Source organism: Mytilus galloprovincialis, chromosome 12, assembly GCF_965363235.1.
Source record: "Mytilus galloprovincialis chromosome 12, xbMytGall1.hap1.1, whole genome shotgun sequence".
NCBI classification, from domain to species: Eukaryota; Metazoa; Mollusca; class Bivalvia; order Mytilida; family Mytilidae; genus Mytilus; species Mytilus galloprovincialis.
In genome coordinates this window covers 74,957,361-74,974,528 of record NC_134849.1, presented here as the reverse complement: position 1 = coordinate 74,974,528, position 17,168 = coordinate 74,957,361, and the positions used below count along the sequence as shown (strand labels likewise).

Genomic DNA, 17,168 nt, shown 5'->3' with positions numbered 1-17,168 from the left:
TCATTGTCCAATGAATTGGCTCTAAAACTGGAATCTTTTTCTATAAGCATGTATTAATAATTCAATGGGGGAAGATATAAAGACTCTAACAAAAATACTATATACCTAAATACAGGTTACAAAAGATGTGGATTTGTGATATTACACTTTCCAATGCCTTAAGGATGTACTTAGGTGAGGTTAGGTAAAATTTAAGAAATTAAGAAATTAAAATTGATACTATTAGCTGGTAGAGCATCAATTAAGGATAAAGATAAGCTAAACATATTGATAGGTCATGGACCTCCTTTTCGAGATATTTGAGATTTAAAGTATGACGGGAAAAGGCTGACTCTGACTTTTACCTTATATTTGCATTGGGATTATTTGGGTCTCAAAACAAAAGAAAGAAAATCAGGAATCTTCTAAAATTTTGGTAAATGACCTTTCATGAGCTATTAAATCTTATATGAAAAAATAAATGGGTGTTATGGGGCAAAATATTTTACATTGTATTGTATGGAAAAACACCAAGGTGTTTGACACAAATTCCAAAATCTCAAGTACATCCTTAAATCGTTAATCAAATTCAGTGTTTATTATCATCGATTCATGTTCTGGATTCCCATCCATATCTTTATCACTCAAATGTACAGCAACATCCTCTTGTACTGGTTGTGGTATAGTTTTCCATGTCAACATTTTTCTTGTGTAGAAACAGCAATAACATAATATGACTATAACCAATAAACGTCCTATTAACGAATATCCATGGAGTTTCAGACGAAATATGTCATTGTCATAGAGTGCGCACGATCCACGAACACCACGTGATTCTTTCCATACTAAACAAGTAGAATCAATCAGTCCACCGGAAATAAGCGGTCCTGGAAGCCATCCTAGAATGATATGAATTATATCATGTATATGTATAATATGTTCTTATTGTGTGTTAACATTGTAGGGGCACATATGGCAAGCCGTTCTCGTCACAACTATGTTTAAATCCTTTTTTCGAAAAAAAAGTACCAACTGAGATTTAAAAACCTAAAATAACACACTGAAAAATCGAAATTACACACTGAGATTTAAAAAAATAAAAAACACTCACTGAGAATTCAAAATTACACACTGAGATTTTAAAAAGACACACCGAGATGAAATAAATTGAAAAACATACACTGAGAATTGTTAATTACACACTGAAATTTCAAAAATACAGACAGAGATTAATATGCAAATTACTAATAAATATTCATGAGATGAATAATTCAACAGATTAATATCTTGATCTCAAGAACTCTTGTCATTATAATGAAATGCGATTCCTTCAACCAACATTCGTAATAAATTTCAAGACTTAACAACGCTCATATTCATAAGTTTGTTGCCTATAAATCAGATCATTACTACCAGTGTATCGGGACTATTTTTACTTAAACATGTTAAAATTGTTTAAGCATGGGTTTCTTTTCAAAAGTCTCCCAACTGTAACCCTGATGTCGCAAGGTAATCTTTTTATTTTTGTTACGTTTATATGCTATAATAGACACTTGAGTAAAACTTTCACTGCATTCTTCGTTTTTTTGCAGATTGTTCCAATGTTTTTTTTATAATTCTAATAAAGTTTTTCACCATTTGGCTATATTTTGTAATAAGAGTAAGTGGGTATTTTTCTTGTTCTTGTATTTTTTTTTCATTTTTTTTATACGTAATTTGGAACCAAATCGAAGGACTAACGAGTTCTGTCCCTTGGTTGTTTAAAGCTTGTAATGGATTCAGATTAAGTATTCTAATAAGATATGTGCGCATAGAAAGTGCGTACAAATCTCAGTGTGTAATTTTAAATTCTCAGTGTGTAATTTCAAATTTTCAGTGTGTGTTTTCAGTTTATTTATTCTCAGTGTGTCTTTTTGAAATCTCAGTGTGTAATTTTCAATTCTCAGTGTGTAATTTTCAATTTTCAGTGTGTAATTTGCAATTCTCAGTGTGTGTTTTTCATTTTTGTAATCTCAGTGCGTCCTTAGGAAATCTCATAGTGTAATTTTTAATTCTCATTGTGTAATTTTTTAGTCTCATTGTGTAATTTTTAATTCTCAGTGTGTGTTTTGAAGTTTTTAAATCTCAGTGTGCTCTGTTGTAATTCTCAGTGTGTAAATTTTTCGAAAAATGGTTTAAACATAGTCTTGACGAGAACGGCTTGCCATAGGTACAGTATAATTCTGTTTCCTATCTCCTTAGAGGAAACTGACACGCTTTTGGGGATAAGATAAATTAGGGGGAGAGTAAAAATGTTGTGGTGTGGGTTATAATGGGTTAAATCGAAGGATCTAAGAGAAAGAGATGAAACATTATAAAAAGTAGGATTAAGTAAAAAAAAAAAAAGAAATGACAAAGACACATAATATTTCACATGATACAAGACGCAACCCAAAGTTAACCAATGGTGAACTCTGCAGCACCAATAAAAGTCAGGGGCGAAAGATACAAGAGGGACACTCAAACTCATAAATCGAAAATAATTTGACAACGGCATGCTTTTCTTTAGCAATAACGTCACGCCAACAAGCTATGTGGTACTGCTCTCATAATGATCCCTTTTACAATTTGTCGCCATGTTAAGGTAACAATTCGACCTGACTTTACGTGTAATGTAACTTTATAAAGCACAAAGGTGTCAGTATTCACCTCAGAAACTTACAAAACTTATTAGACTTATTAAGAAGGGATATAATTACGATACTGTTGTCAAGTCATTAAAGTCATTAAAGATTGCATATTTTGGCGTTAATATTGAGTCACTGATAAGGTCTTTGCATCGGAACTAAACACATTTATTCTAAAAACAGTTGTTGGCATGACACGGGTTATGTTCTTCTCATATATGTTATGATGGTATGATACTAAACCCCTAACGGGAAGGATTGTGCCTGATGTTCATATGATGAAATCATAATCTTTCAGTCAGTTTAATTGAAGTCTGGAGCTGGCATGTCAGTTAACTGCTAGTAGTCTGTTGTTATTTATGTATTATTGTCATTTTGTTTATTTTCTTTGGTTACATCTTCTGACATGAGACTCGGACTTCTCTTGAACTGAATTTTAATGTGCGTATTGTTATACGTTTACTTTTCTTCATTGGTTAGAGGTATGGGGGAGGGGTTGAGATCTCACAAACATGTTTAACCCCGCCGCATTTTTTGCGCCTGTCCCAAGTCAGGAGCCTCTGGCCTTTGTTAGTCTTGTATTATTTTAATTTTAGTTTCTTGTGTACAATTTGGAAATTAGTATGGCGTTCATTATCACTAGACTAGTATATATTTGTTCAGGGGCCAGCTGAAGGACGCCTCCGGGTGCGGGAATTTCTCGCTACATTGAAGACCTGTTGGTGACCCTCTGCTGTTGTTTTTTATTTGGTCGGGTTGTTGTTTCTTTGACACATTCCCCATTTCCATTCTCAATTTTATAAACAAGCAAATTAGTTGTTATCCGTTGCTTTGACAGGATAGTTGTTGAACAAGAAACAAGAAAGTGTGCTGGGTTATCGTCAGTACTCACCTACTTTGGTCAAGCAAAAAAAATGTACATGAAAACAAATCGTTATTGTAGGAGAAATGTCAATAGCCTTTGTCACTTTCTGATGACATAAAGAGTTGATCAATCAAATATTAAATATTGCAAAAGAAATGACACTTGTCCACAGATTAATTTGAAGATTACCTGTCAAGTGATTTTTTTAGTTTTCCCCCATCTACAAGTATAATCTGTATTGTTCTCTGTAGACCTGTTGAAAAGTATCATTTTTTTGGCAATAACTTTTGGTTATTTCATTGTAAAACTGACTTTTTAATTTTATCATATTTTAAGTAATTTTTAAATGTACAATCAGATATTTACCTAGAAGAGAGGTCACAAACGATGAAAGACCCATAGCCAAAGCTTTGTCTTCATTTGGAACACTCCTGTTAAAGAAAAGTAATTATATAAGTATAACTGTAGATAAGTATGCCAATAAACATTAACGTTATCTTCATTATAAGTATATGATTATACTAGTAAACGTTATCGTTATTCCGAACACTGTTGTCAAAGAACAATTAGTATATAAAAGTGGGGCGAAAATACCAGAGAAGAAACAGTAGAACTCATAACGCGAAAATAGACTGACAACGCCAAGGTTAAAAATGAAAAGAGACAAACAGACAAATAATAGTACTCAAGAAACAACATAGAAAACTAAAGATTGAGCAACTCGAACCCCACTAAAAACTAGGAGTGATCTCAGGTGCTCTGGAAGGGTAAGCAGATCCTGCTCCACATGTGGCACCCGTCGTGTTGCTCATGTTATATAATCATACCAGTAAAACATTCACTGGATCTTTATTCCGAACACTCCAGTCAAAGGAACGTAAGTTTATTATCATACCAGTCAAATATTAATTTTTAATCTTCATTTCGAACACTTCTGCAACAGGAGAGTAAGTATATAATTATAACAGTGAAGCAGATTCATTTGACATGTTGAATGCATGCCTCTCTCACAGTGAAAAAGGGTGTACAGTTTAAACCATAAAAAATGTTTATATGTACGAATATGAGATAACTTGGTTCACGGCTCTAGAATACACAACACAATTTCCGCAGATGTCTCAACGAATATCAAAAAAGTGAAATGTGATATGATGGTCAGTGAGGCAGGTACCTATTAGAGATACTAGCAGCTATTAACTTATGTATGACCTTCAACAATGAGCATACCGATTGTTGAGGAAAACAACTCTTCATTCATAAGTTACTCGTTCCATTAAAGTAACAATCGTATGTCAATGTGCATCTACTTCTGCGCTCCATGCAAAATGTGAAGGTCAACTGTTTTCATTTTGTAAATATTTTTTTTTCAAAAACAACAATCATCATGATCATTTCAATAGTTAGTAGTTATCAAAAGATTCCAGGATTGTAATTAAAAACGTCAGACGCGCGTTTCGTGTACACAAGACTCATCAGTGACGCTCAGATCAAAACAATTACTACCAGAAACTGTATTCTTATATTGTTGTCATAAAAATTAAAACAAACGATTTCTGAACAAAGTGTACAAATAACATAAAAAAAATTAATTAAACTTAATTGAAACTTTTAGCAACAATACTACCCCGGCTATAGGTATTCGGTACACAGGAATATCAGCAAATTTTTAAGCAGTATACCATACTAACATAAAGTTGGAATATAGAATTCAGAGTCCTGGGGAAAAATGGGACGCAAAATGCATAATTAGCCATTATTTGTAGGACTATATAGGTTAGCAACCACTTGATAAATAAAATGTGTAACCTATGATAAGGTGTAGGAATATAAAGGTAAGCGAGAATTTAATAAACTAAGGACGTGTAAACACTTCACACGATAAATGTTTTTACGAAGCTTGCTGCAAAATCACAGAAGTTCTGATTTGAAATTCAAGATAAAAGTGCGACGTAAATTTAATAAGACAGACAAAATCATTGACGGACGAGCTTTTGAAAATAAGTATAATTCAGAATAGGGTGCAAAGTTAAAATGAAATCACACAAGATAACATTGCTGTAAATAAATCTTTGAATGTTCTTACCGTAATTTAACAATGTATAACGGCATTATCTTAACAGCTGATAATAAACTGGTAACCACGTTAACACCTATATACCAATATAAGGTATTGCAGTCCGAAACACAGTTTCCAAAGTTTGTAGTTTGCTTGTCATCATCAATGCCCGTACAATTTGTAAACAACTGTAAAAGAGATGACAACGATATTCCTTCAATAAGATAAGAGATTAATTCTGTCTTTATTGGAGAAGGCACTTTTATTTTGTTGGGATCAAAATTGTTCACAGGGTTGTTTTTTATTTCTTTTTCGCTCGAGGTCATTGATCCAATAAATGATTTGTTATTATAGAAAAGACTTTCATTATCCGTTAACTTTGCTTCCCACTATATAACTGATGTCCTCCCACTAATTAGTTCAAAATTTGAGGACTTTGTTGGGCGGATCTGATTGTTTTGACATCTGTCGTGTTAAACATGTAAGTATTATCTGGCAAAGAGCGGCCGATGCAGTAAGCAATGCATGATATTTAAATAATAACTGCTGTATCAATTCGTGTAGCAGGCCAACTTTTTACATATGAGATGCAGTGATTCATTTAGATAACATAAAAAAATCATTTTTCACAGAAAAAGACTTCACAGAATTGTGTCTACTAGTGTATCAAATTATAATTAATAGTTCCATAGGATAAAGCTTTACCTACCCTTTTTCCTTCACCTGTACAGCCTGCAAAGCATGGAGAGAAATATGTCTGACTGTTAGAACCGCACACAGGAAAGTAACTGTTTTCATTACAGTTACAGGTGTCTACATAGGTTTCATTAGGTATGCTCCCACTGAATTAAATAACGTATAATTCTTTCATTTTATTATATGCTAGAAAAAAGTATGTCAAAAATACTCTGAGGCAAATTCAAAAAGGGGCGTTCATAAAACTGACAAAATCTAAATGCTATCATTCAACGGAATAAGTTATTTGCAATGCCAGGAAACAGGTATATACAGATGTTACCCGTACAGCCATGAATGTAAATATTTATATACAAATGATCGTTAGATAGATTTTAATTTACTTATTTATAACAAAATAAATATTTAGACCATAACAAAATTATATAAATAACATATAGCTGAGAGAGGGGGAGGGTAGAGCAGATTGGTACCCCGAGAAAATAATCGGGGCTCGATATACAACATCTCCAAAAAAATAAAGATGTATTTTCTGTTTTCTACAGGTACAGTTTAACTTCAAAACCGAATCCTTGTATCTATGGAAGAATTTATTGAATGTTCTAAGTAATTCAGTAACGAAATTCAAGACTTAATAATATACCGGTAACACATATACTACGTTCATTCAAATCCCAAAAGTCACAACATACACCGGCATAGCGAACGAGTTGTGATATATAAACACCGTAAGATGATGTCAAAGGAACATCACCTTCCAAAAAATTAACAATAGGGAACGAAAGTCTTCCCTTTTGTCGTCAATTGATGTGTAGTGTTTCCCGAGGAAATCTGATCTATCTCAATCCAGGAAAGGACAGTTATGACCGTTTACATTCTATTTATTAAAGTAACTTCTTTTGATAGATTTCGGCAATATATTTAGAAAATTCTTTGATTATTAAACGAAAACATAACATCAAGATTACGATAGGTGTTGATAAATTTATCGATTAAATGCAATTTGAACAACTCCTTCCTGAGTTTGGTAAAAAACAACTGTGATTCACAACAATCCAAGACCAAGTCTGCTATAATAGGGGTCAAATTGGTGGTTTTATGAACACATTCAACATGTCGATGATATTTATTGCCGAAACGTTCATGAATGCTATCAAGGAGGAAATTAACAACTTCAATTATCTCCTTTAAATGAGTTACAGCAAATATGTATCTGATCAGATTTATCAAACGACCATTACTTGATTAGGAAATATTGTGTGGAAGTATAGTGTAAAATAAACAGTTGAAAAGTTAAAACTGTCAACAGAATCAAAAGGATCACAAAAAGCAAAACATCCAAATATTTTTGTACACTCCCAAAATACTAAATTCCACTTTTTTCATATCGTTTGTTATAAAAGTTCATGATAAGTTCTTTGATATAGTAGTTAACGGAAAAGTTAAAAGCACTCTAGTTTTATAATCTTATCCCTAATCCCAAATGTTTCCATTACTCGTCTGCATGTCGTTAAAATTGTTGTTTGTATGCTTTTGTTTTGTCAATTAGAACAATTGTATCTAGTCCGTATATGGAATAATTTTGAACTGAAAGTTGTAATATAGTGGTTTACTTAGTTAAAAATCATTTATTATAAATAATTACATATTGAATCTGGTTTTAGACAAATAATAATACTAGTTTCATCAACGACTTTAATTATATGCATGTTTTTTTCTCTGTCAGTTGTGGACGACTGTTTAGTGAAAGGTGATCGTTTGTAACTGTATATTTACGCAATATGCAATTTCTGTCATTGGATTTAAAAGGTTTAATCACTTTTAAGTAAACGTCATCCAACAGTAAGCTGTATTTATTTGTCCAACACTGCGTTATGTATTATTTTCCGTTCATTGGTATATATCGTCCGAATCAAATGTATGCTTATTTTGGAAAGGCAAAAGAATCAAGCGTTTCAAATTCTCGCTTATAATTATGAAATTTTTATCAGTTTTCAAATTAGGACAAGACTAGGCAATTGTTTTAATAAGGAATGACTGTAATATTTTTTCTGTCTATGAAGAAATAACATAAAAAAATGTTGTGCACACTGAATAATGTGCGTAGCGGGTTAATTACAGTGTACACCACATTTTTTATGTTATTTCGAATAGAAAGAAAAAAATATTACAGTCATTTCTTATAATTTAAAAATTCCATTTTAAGGTGGTACCTAACACTACAGGGAGATAACTCTGTAAAATCAGCAGAACGTTTTAATGACGTTGTGTTGTTAAGGGAATATTAAGCATCTCAATGATCAAAATAAGTGTTTGTTAAACTGCTATATAACCAGTGTAATTTTTCTGATTAAACAGTTGGTTAAAATTTTTTGAACTTTTTATATTTTTGTTAAAGGGTCAAAGTAAATACTGTGTCAAAATTTTATGAAAATTAAACGAGGGAAAATTAATTTTAGTGAAAGTGTTGGGTACCACCTTAAACCGTAGAAAACCATGAAAAAACGTTGATGACGTCACGGTCACATGACTAAATTATGTCTATGGGCTAATAACAAAACAACGTCAGCCAATCAGAAGACGCGTTACATCCAAAATTAAATAATAAGTAATTGTATGAGAAAGTCACATCCTTATGATCCAAATAAGTTATTTCTAATACATTTTGGCACGTTACGATTATTATGCTTGGATGACGTCTGTAATAATTTCCATGATAGGCGTGGTAGTAATTGACATCAACGAACGTTGAATAGTCGCAATCGGCGTTTACGGTAAGTTTGAAATATTTAATTTTGAACATAATAGGAGTTTTACATTATCGAGTTTATTTTTCACGTAGAATATCGCTTGGAAACTCTTGTTCAAAATCATAATGACCGAGCAAAAATTCAGTTGAAATGGTATTAATCAATGTTGATTAACCTTATATTAAACTAGACCAATCAACATATATTATAGCAGTAAGTGCTATAAAATTGAAACGTGGCGACATCATAACTGTAGGGGTCATGTCCAAACTCCGAAACAGCGGTTACGTCCTCTTTACTACGCTACGTTGACTTTTATAGTTTAGCGAAGCAACGTCACCACTGTTTCGGAGTTTGGGTCATGTCCAATGTCTACAGAGCTCTTAATTAAAATTCCTTTAGGAAATTGAAGTAGCATTTAAGTAAAGTTGAAACCTTGAAAAATAAATATAAAAGTTCTTAATACTGTAATATATTATTAATACCCATATTCCGATGGTCCGATAAATTCGGATTGTTCACAGCCAATAAAAATGCCTGCTGCAAAAACAATAGTACTAGCTGCTTGACAAACAAGAAGTGACGTCATAATTTTAAATGGTGACATGGAGTACTTCCTTGTAACGACTCCGCCAATAAACGTTCCAATACACAGTGACGTTATGGTACAGCCAGCTAACAAAAAATGAAAAAAGAATATGATTACGAATATGATATTAGATTAAAATAATGTTTAACATAAACAGAATTCGCGAACTCAGAGAGAGCCAAATGTGTACTAACGACATGGCAACAGTATATTTCTTAAAATTCCAATAAGAAACACGCATATTCCTAGAGAGAACATTGCCGGATGAGTATCAGATTACTGTTCGTGCAGTTAAAACAGTGACGAATTCAGGAAGGGGATAAGGAGTGTACGACACTTTCCCAATTTGATCGTAAATAATACAAAATCGTCGACAACAATTTCAACATCCCAACGCTCGGGGATAACTTTACCATTACGGATATTTACAACCCAATACCCTCGAAGCCTGAAACCTTTTTTTATAGTAAATATTTAAATGATTCCGTAGAAGAAGAAAAAACGAGTCTTTTTATGCCTCATCTCTTCAAATATTAGATTACCGAAATCCGTCGAGATATGAAGAACGTATGTATAATAAAAAGAAAGCAGAAAAAATTTAAACGAAAGGTTTTTTTTTTTTTTTTTTTTTTTTTTTTTTTTTTTTTTTTTTGTTACAGTGGGTGTATTTTTTAATTTTTTAGTATAAGAGTAAACCTACCCATCACCAAATTGGATTTCCATGTTGGTAAATGAAACTGGTTTTCATAATATTTTACCAGAAACGTCAAATACGTAGATACTGATAGTAATTGTAAAACAGCTGCAAATAGTGTTAAACTAAACAAAGGTGAAGAAAATATCCTGCAGATTGCCTTAAAAATGCCTGTAAAAGAAATTAAACCATAATTATGATTATTATCTAAAACAATTGATAATACAAAAATTGCAAAATAGCAATATTTATCTATACATACGGCTAGCCACCTATTTTTAAGAAAAAGTTGTTTTGTTATTTCTTATTGATGAGTTTTTGTAGACGAAACTCGAGAACGGCGTAAAAACATTTTAAACATGCTGTCTATAGTGATTTTACTGACAGAAACTGTTGGTTAAGGTTTTTCTCACCGATGGCATCCTCATTGAAGTAGTCAGCACTTGTATGTTGATATGAATTAACATTGATATATTCATAGTTATTTTAATTAACTGTTTACACAACTTTGATTTTTTCCCCTGTATTTTCTACCAAGGAAAAGATTATATATGCTGTATTTGGCTACCTTCGGAAAGTTGGGTACTCAATGTTCTTCAATTTCACCGATTTTGACGAAACTCACGACTAGTTACACAATTTTGAACCTGAAGTCGACTTCACGAAATAAAACTTACGACTACGATTCAACGTAGATATACTGATTTGTTCATGACTTAACTCTAATCTTAGTCTTAATTACTTTTGTGAAACCGACACTTGGTATCTGTACGATGAGTTTATTTAATTCAGACATCCAACTTGGCATGTTTGGGGTATCTCTTTCTGGTATGTGACTACATATTTCTTTAAATGAAACATTACTGTTGTTTTTCTGTGCTTAAGCCTTATGGTTTCGATGTTTTGTGGGCTTTTGTATCTTATTTTGGAAGGAAATAGAAGACTTTATAATTGCATGTTTACACTGGACAAATAATTGCGTCGTTCTTTGGTATTGTCCTTATTTTGAAATTTAAACATATCAATATGGCTGTCATGGAAACACGTTTCAAGTGCCCAATACAAAGAACGTCCAAAGAAGAAATAAAAGAAAACAAATTAAAAGAGGTTTACACATACCAGAAGTATTATTTCCAGTCTTGAATATAATAAATAAAGAAATATCGGTTTGACATTTATGAAATCGGTAGTTTTTTGTCAAACTTATCTAGTTAATTATGATCATTCTCTAAGTGTGGTCAACCTTGAGATCAACATTTCATCAGCATTGGTATTGTTAGGTCTTTAATCTTGTCGAAGCTCTTTTCTTGAATGACCAGATCAAAAAAGAAGACCCCCCAGGGGTCAATTACATCACACGTCGAAGAAGTGCAGAAACTCTGCGAAAACCAGAGGCTGATTCAGGAGCAGGAGAGGATATGACATGCCCTTTTTTCACAAAAATATTTTGCCTTAATTTCATCATAATGAATTTCAAATCTCTACGCTCGGCGCAAATAACCACTGTTTTCACCTTTTCTCGAACCCTGCATTCTCCCCTTAAAAGACATACAGCAGTAAACAAAACAATACACAAAACATGATGAACCTTGCGGAAACTTAATCTGAACTCGATTGTTCTGTGAAGGTTGTCGGTATCTGATAAAATTATCCTTCAACGATTTATCAATAACAGGATACATATAATCAAACATAACTTAATTAGAATGACAACTCAATCTGTGTGCTAGATTTTTATATGAATCGTAGATACAATACCTTTTATTTCAGTGTGCAGAAAAGATAGTTTTGTTTCTTGTGTACGTCTTGAGATTTTTAAGGGTGATACATTTGTATTTCCTAACAGTTTTCTGGGGAACAGAAAGATGGGCACCGCTGATACTATGGACATAATTCCAAACACTAGAAACCCCAGCCACCAAGCTCCTATCCAGTTTGGATCACGTGGTTTGATAGGAACATCTATAAGAATGTATATTAAATATCATTACTTTGCTTATATATATTTTTTTAGACATTTATTATTATGTTTTTCTTGCGAAAAATAAAGAAAACAAACATTTTGTTTTAAAGAATACTTTTTGCGTATATATAAAAAGTTTTATATTCAATAATTTTCATCATCATTAGCTCTATATGTGATTTGAGGATTATGGTTGTAATTCTCTTATGATTAATGTAAAATATAATAACTATATAATGAAAACGTCTAACAAAAATGGAACATATACTAACCTTCTAAAGTAACATAGAGGTTACTAAAAACACTTCCAAGTCCAAAAGCTAAGACAGGTCCAAACATTGCTGTAGATGCGATGATACCTATGAATGAATGTATTTGCAAAAGTACGATAAATGAGTCGTAAAAGAATCTAACATTACATCTAATAGCCGTTGTTGTGATATTGTGATATACATATATATACATCTACATGGGAAAAAATATGAAAAATTAAGAAAACCAGATAAAAATGGAAAGTTGGAAAGAAGGACAAAATGAAGAATAAACAATAATAGACAAAACAAATAAAGGTAAGACCTAAACAATCATAAAATTTAAAGAATAACAAATGAAAGCCATACCCCCTTTTTTCAATCCAAATTCTCATTTATAGTTAGTACTTAATTAAGTGTTACGTTTCATTTTAAAACTTTGGGAATTAAATGCATTAAACAAATATAACAAACTGAGAAGTGGTATGATTGCTAATGTGTCAGCTAACATCGGTTCATAAACATACATGTCGCTAGCTATATTTGACTAAACTAACTTAAATCTCTGACAAATTGAAAATATCTAATCTAGCTATACAAAGTGCAATTTGTAACGCAACACCATGTATTCGTATAATAAAATTTAAACCGAAAATGATGACATCGATTTTCAAGACTTCTTATGACATGCAAACAAAGGTCATGAAATGTGACGCAGATTTACATTTTAGTATTTTTTAACTAGTCGCAGATCTCTCAGTTGATGAAGAGTCGACGGATGAAAAATATATGAAAGTGTCAAGTAGCCAATTGTTGAAAGGGGCACTAGCTGTCAAATTCATGGTCACCGATTTGACTCAAATTCTCATATTTGATTTATAACAATGTAAATCATTTATTCAAACTATCAAAAGTCTAAAATAAACAGTTTACAGAGCATGAGGTAGATAATATATAGGTTCGTTTCGTGTGTATTTTAGTCTAGACGCCATCTAATTAACTATCGATTTGACCTCAGATGACCATATAAGCGATGTTAACATAAATAAAGATATGAAAAGATTAAACCAGCACGTGCAATTGGATTTTTATAGGTCTGTTTGATTTTATTTAATAGATTAAAAATAGTTGTTGATCATTGTTTTTAACCATATAACAATGATTTTATGTGCATCGAATTAGTTATCAAATGATTTACCGTAGTTTCACTTTCATTGTTGACATTCTTTTCTTTAAATAACCAGTACACGTACAATGCATGCATTGTCAATTTCTAGGTAGGGGTTAAATTGAAGTTCACATGAATACGAATTTAAAGACGTCGACTCATTCACTTGTAAGTGAATAACTAATTATCAATGTTTCTTAGCGTTATTTGACAAAATGGAACCTTTTTGGCTGCAGATAGCGAATTACTATTTCACTTTCATCATTGATTGAACAGAAAAAATCAAAATCTAGATTTTTTTATATATCTCGTAGCTAGTGCCCCTTAAAAACATTTTTTAAAGGGATATTTTTAATTGTGCTTTTGAATGGATCCATACTACAATGAAATATGACATTTTGTATGTCTGAGGGCACTTTGTGTTTTGATCTAAGTATAGTTTAGGTAGGGTCAGGTAGAGCCAAGAATTCTACAATCGATTTTTAAGAAATCTTTAAAAACGTTGTCTTTTTGAAACACACATTATTAACAATGATAAGTGCACCTTTTTCCTTTAATATACTACCTTTTTTCATCATTAGAATAGTAAGTGGTTCAAGTATATGGCTGTTGAGATTAAAAAACTGAATGACATTATTTTCATTAATTAAATAATTTTATACTCACCAACATAGAATCCTGTTTTTCTTCTGTTTCCATTTTCATCAACATATTCTGCAAGCATCGAGGTTCTTGGTGCTTTTCCGATGCCCTGAAGCGTCATTCCAATGCCTATCAAAAACATACTCCAGTCTTTCAAATTTCCATACACTTCTCCTTGGTCACTGTGCATTCTTGGGTTACGCGATTCGTTTTCCGAGATATTTAAATTTGACGCGCAAAGATAACAGGAAAACTTTGATAACTTTGGATTTGAAACATTAAAACTTCCATGTGATTTAGAAAAGTTATCTGACCTGTCTTTTAACGTTGTTAGAACATAAGGTATGCAGCAGATGAGTGCCGAAATGCCATAAAATGCAGTGGCAATTGAGAGTACTCTAGGAATATGGACTCGACGAGCAATGTATCCAACTATTATAGATGATGTCAAAAATCCTATTTCATCACAACTCATTAAAAATCCAGACTGTTTACTACTTAATTCAAACTGTTTTTCTATTGATGTTACCTGAGAGTTGATGTACATTTGTAATGATGACGTCAGAAGTGCTGTAACGCTGAAAAATGTCGTGAACCATCGAATGGATGCACACGGTTGCAAGATGTTCGGTTTAAATTTCCCTATTCCACAGTCGAATTCCATAATTTTCTGATTTATTTTCTTTGTGTATAGTCTTTAATCCTGAAATTAATCTTTGATTGAAATTAAATCATGAAAAATAACGCTTTGCAGGCGCAGGATCTGCTTACCCTTCCGGAGCACCTGAGATCACCTTTAGTTTTTTGGTGGGGTTCGTGTTGTTTATTCTTTAGTTTTCTATGTTGTGTCGTGTGTGCTATTGTTTGTTTGTCTTTTTCATTTTTAGCCATGGCGTTGTCAGTTTGTTTAAGATTTATGAGTTTGACTGTCCCTTTGGTATCTTTCGTCCCTCTTTTATTTTTACAAAAAGAAGTATGGAGTGCTTATTAACATTATATTTAGTTTTTGTATAGTATTATTGTTGTAATTTTGAGAGAAAACAATAGTTTTTACATTTAGAAGCGCTTAAAATTTTTAAAAATCGGATAGTTCAATTTAGATTTCAGTTTTATGATTATTAGTTATGATGTGATACCAACGCGACAAAACAGGAAATACGCTATGTTCTGAAAGACGACTATAACCAGAAAATGTATACCATTGAATAGTTAAGCAATCAAATACCATTAGACGAAGGAGGCTAACGTCGGATTTGTTTGTGATACTGACACGTGATATCGTCGAGTCTGAATAAATATTGATATGCTTTCTAACAAATGTAGTTAATATATCGGTCAGGTACAGGAACATTTTACAGGCACTTGCCTCTCAGAAACTTTTATACCTTTATGTTTATAACAACTATAGTTATTGATATATTAATAACATTGACTCAACCGTAGGACGTTACGCAACCATTAACCAATCAATCTACCTCAACCTTGATTTCTGAATGAAGAAATAAGATCTAATTCGGGTAAAACATGTGTGACAACAAGTATGTGTAACAAATATACATAGCATAATCGAAAATATTAATACGGGTATTTATATTCTACTAGAACACACCCGTGATATCGCGGGTCCGTGACTGAATTAAAGTATATAACTATGCGCAAGCCTTATTTTAGTATTAGTACTGTCATCTGATAAAGTCATGCCGATTATAAGATACACAATTTTCTCTGCTTTCAAATCTTTCTGTTTGAACCCGTCGAACTGGAACTTATCAATTATTGGTAATATTAATTATTTGGAAAACAAAAGGTCCTGGAATGGAGTATTTTTTAATCAACAGCATTGTCCTATATTAGTTATAAATAAAGTTGAATTCTTTGATTCGCTGTTTTACGTCATGCCCGCTAACAAATTGAAATTTATTTTTAGTCCAGATGTTTAGTATTCGTATTGTTATCTTAGAAAGTCTTACGGATTAAAATACTACAATAGGTAACAATTTGACAATTTAGTAGTGTCAACCCTGTGATTATGACCCGTGTATATAGCATATTAATCCTGAATACACCGTTTGGTGGTGCGCCTGGCAGATGCGGAACGTACAGATAAGGTAATAGGTAACAGGTGATTATACTATTGGTATCAGTATCGGACTCGACCCGGAACTTCCTAATTATTGGCAATATTAATTACGTGGAAAAACAAAAGGTCCTGGAGCGGTGTAATTTTTAATCTACACCTTTGTACTATATTAGTTGTATACAAAGTTGAATTCTTTGATTCGTCGTTTTTACGTGATGACGGCTGACAAATTGGACCTCATAATTTTAGTATTATAGATATTCACTGGGAAGTCCAATTGTAGGTTATTGCGACGCAATTAAGTTCTGAAAGAAAGTTTCACTTAGTAATGCAATTCCGACGTGAAGATTTGTCTTTGATGTGGGTAAGCATATACACCCAACCTGGCTATCATGGGAGACTTTGTGTAAGTTTCAATTACCTATACATGGCAGGGATTATTGCGAGATACAGGTATAGATTTATAAATATGGAGCCAGATTGTATTAACTGGAAAATATTCGTACGGACAGATAAGGTAAGTTTGACATTTAAAAGTGTTCAAAATTAGAATTCCATGGTTTTAAAACAGTTCACTGAGGAACTTGAGTTGATTATATTTTACCAACGCTTTCATTATTTATATGCATTAAATGATACGTAAATGAAAAAAATAGTGAATAGTATAAGTCCGTATAAATAAAGAAACAGACAGGAAAAAAATGTTTTTTTTAAAGGGACCAAATTGAAAGCCTCTGAGAAGGTTAAAGAGCTCATATCAAAAAATAAA

General features: G+C 32.2%; 1 protein-coding gene across 1 annotated transcript; it reads right to left on the bottom strand.

Annotated features, from left to right (window-relative positions):
- Nucleotides 1–35: 35 nt before the first annotated feature.
- Nucleotides 36–12,606, bottom strand: LOC143053764 (uncharacterized). Its single transcript, XM_076226543.1, has 6 exons — nucleotides 12,531–12,606; nucleotides 12,140–12,257; nucleotides 6,276–6,408; nucleotides 5,594–5,754; nucleotides 3,877–3,941; nucleotides 36–878 (listed from the first exon to the last, which is right to left on the bottom strand). Exons 1-6 carry the CDS (start codon nucleotides 12,595–12,597, stop codon nucleotides 559–561), a joined length of 864 nt encoding a protein of 287 aa, XP_076082658.1. The 5' UTR covers nucleotides 12,598–12,606; the 3' UTR covers nucleotides 36–558.
- Nucleotides 12,607–17,168: the final 4,562 nt, after the last annotated feature.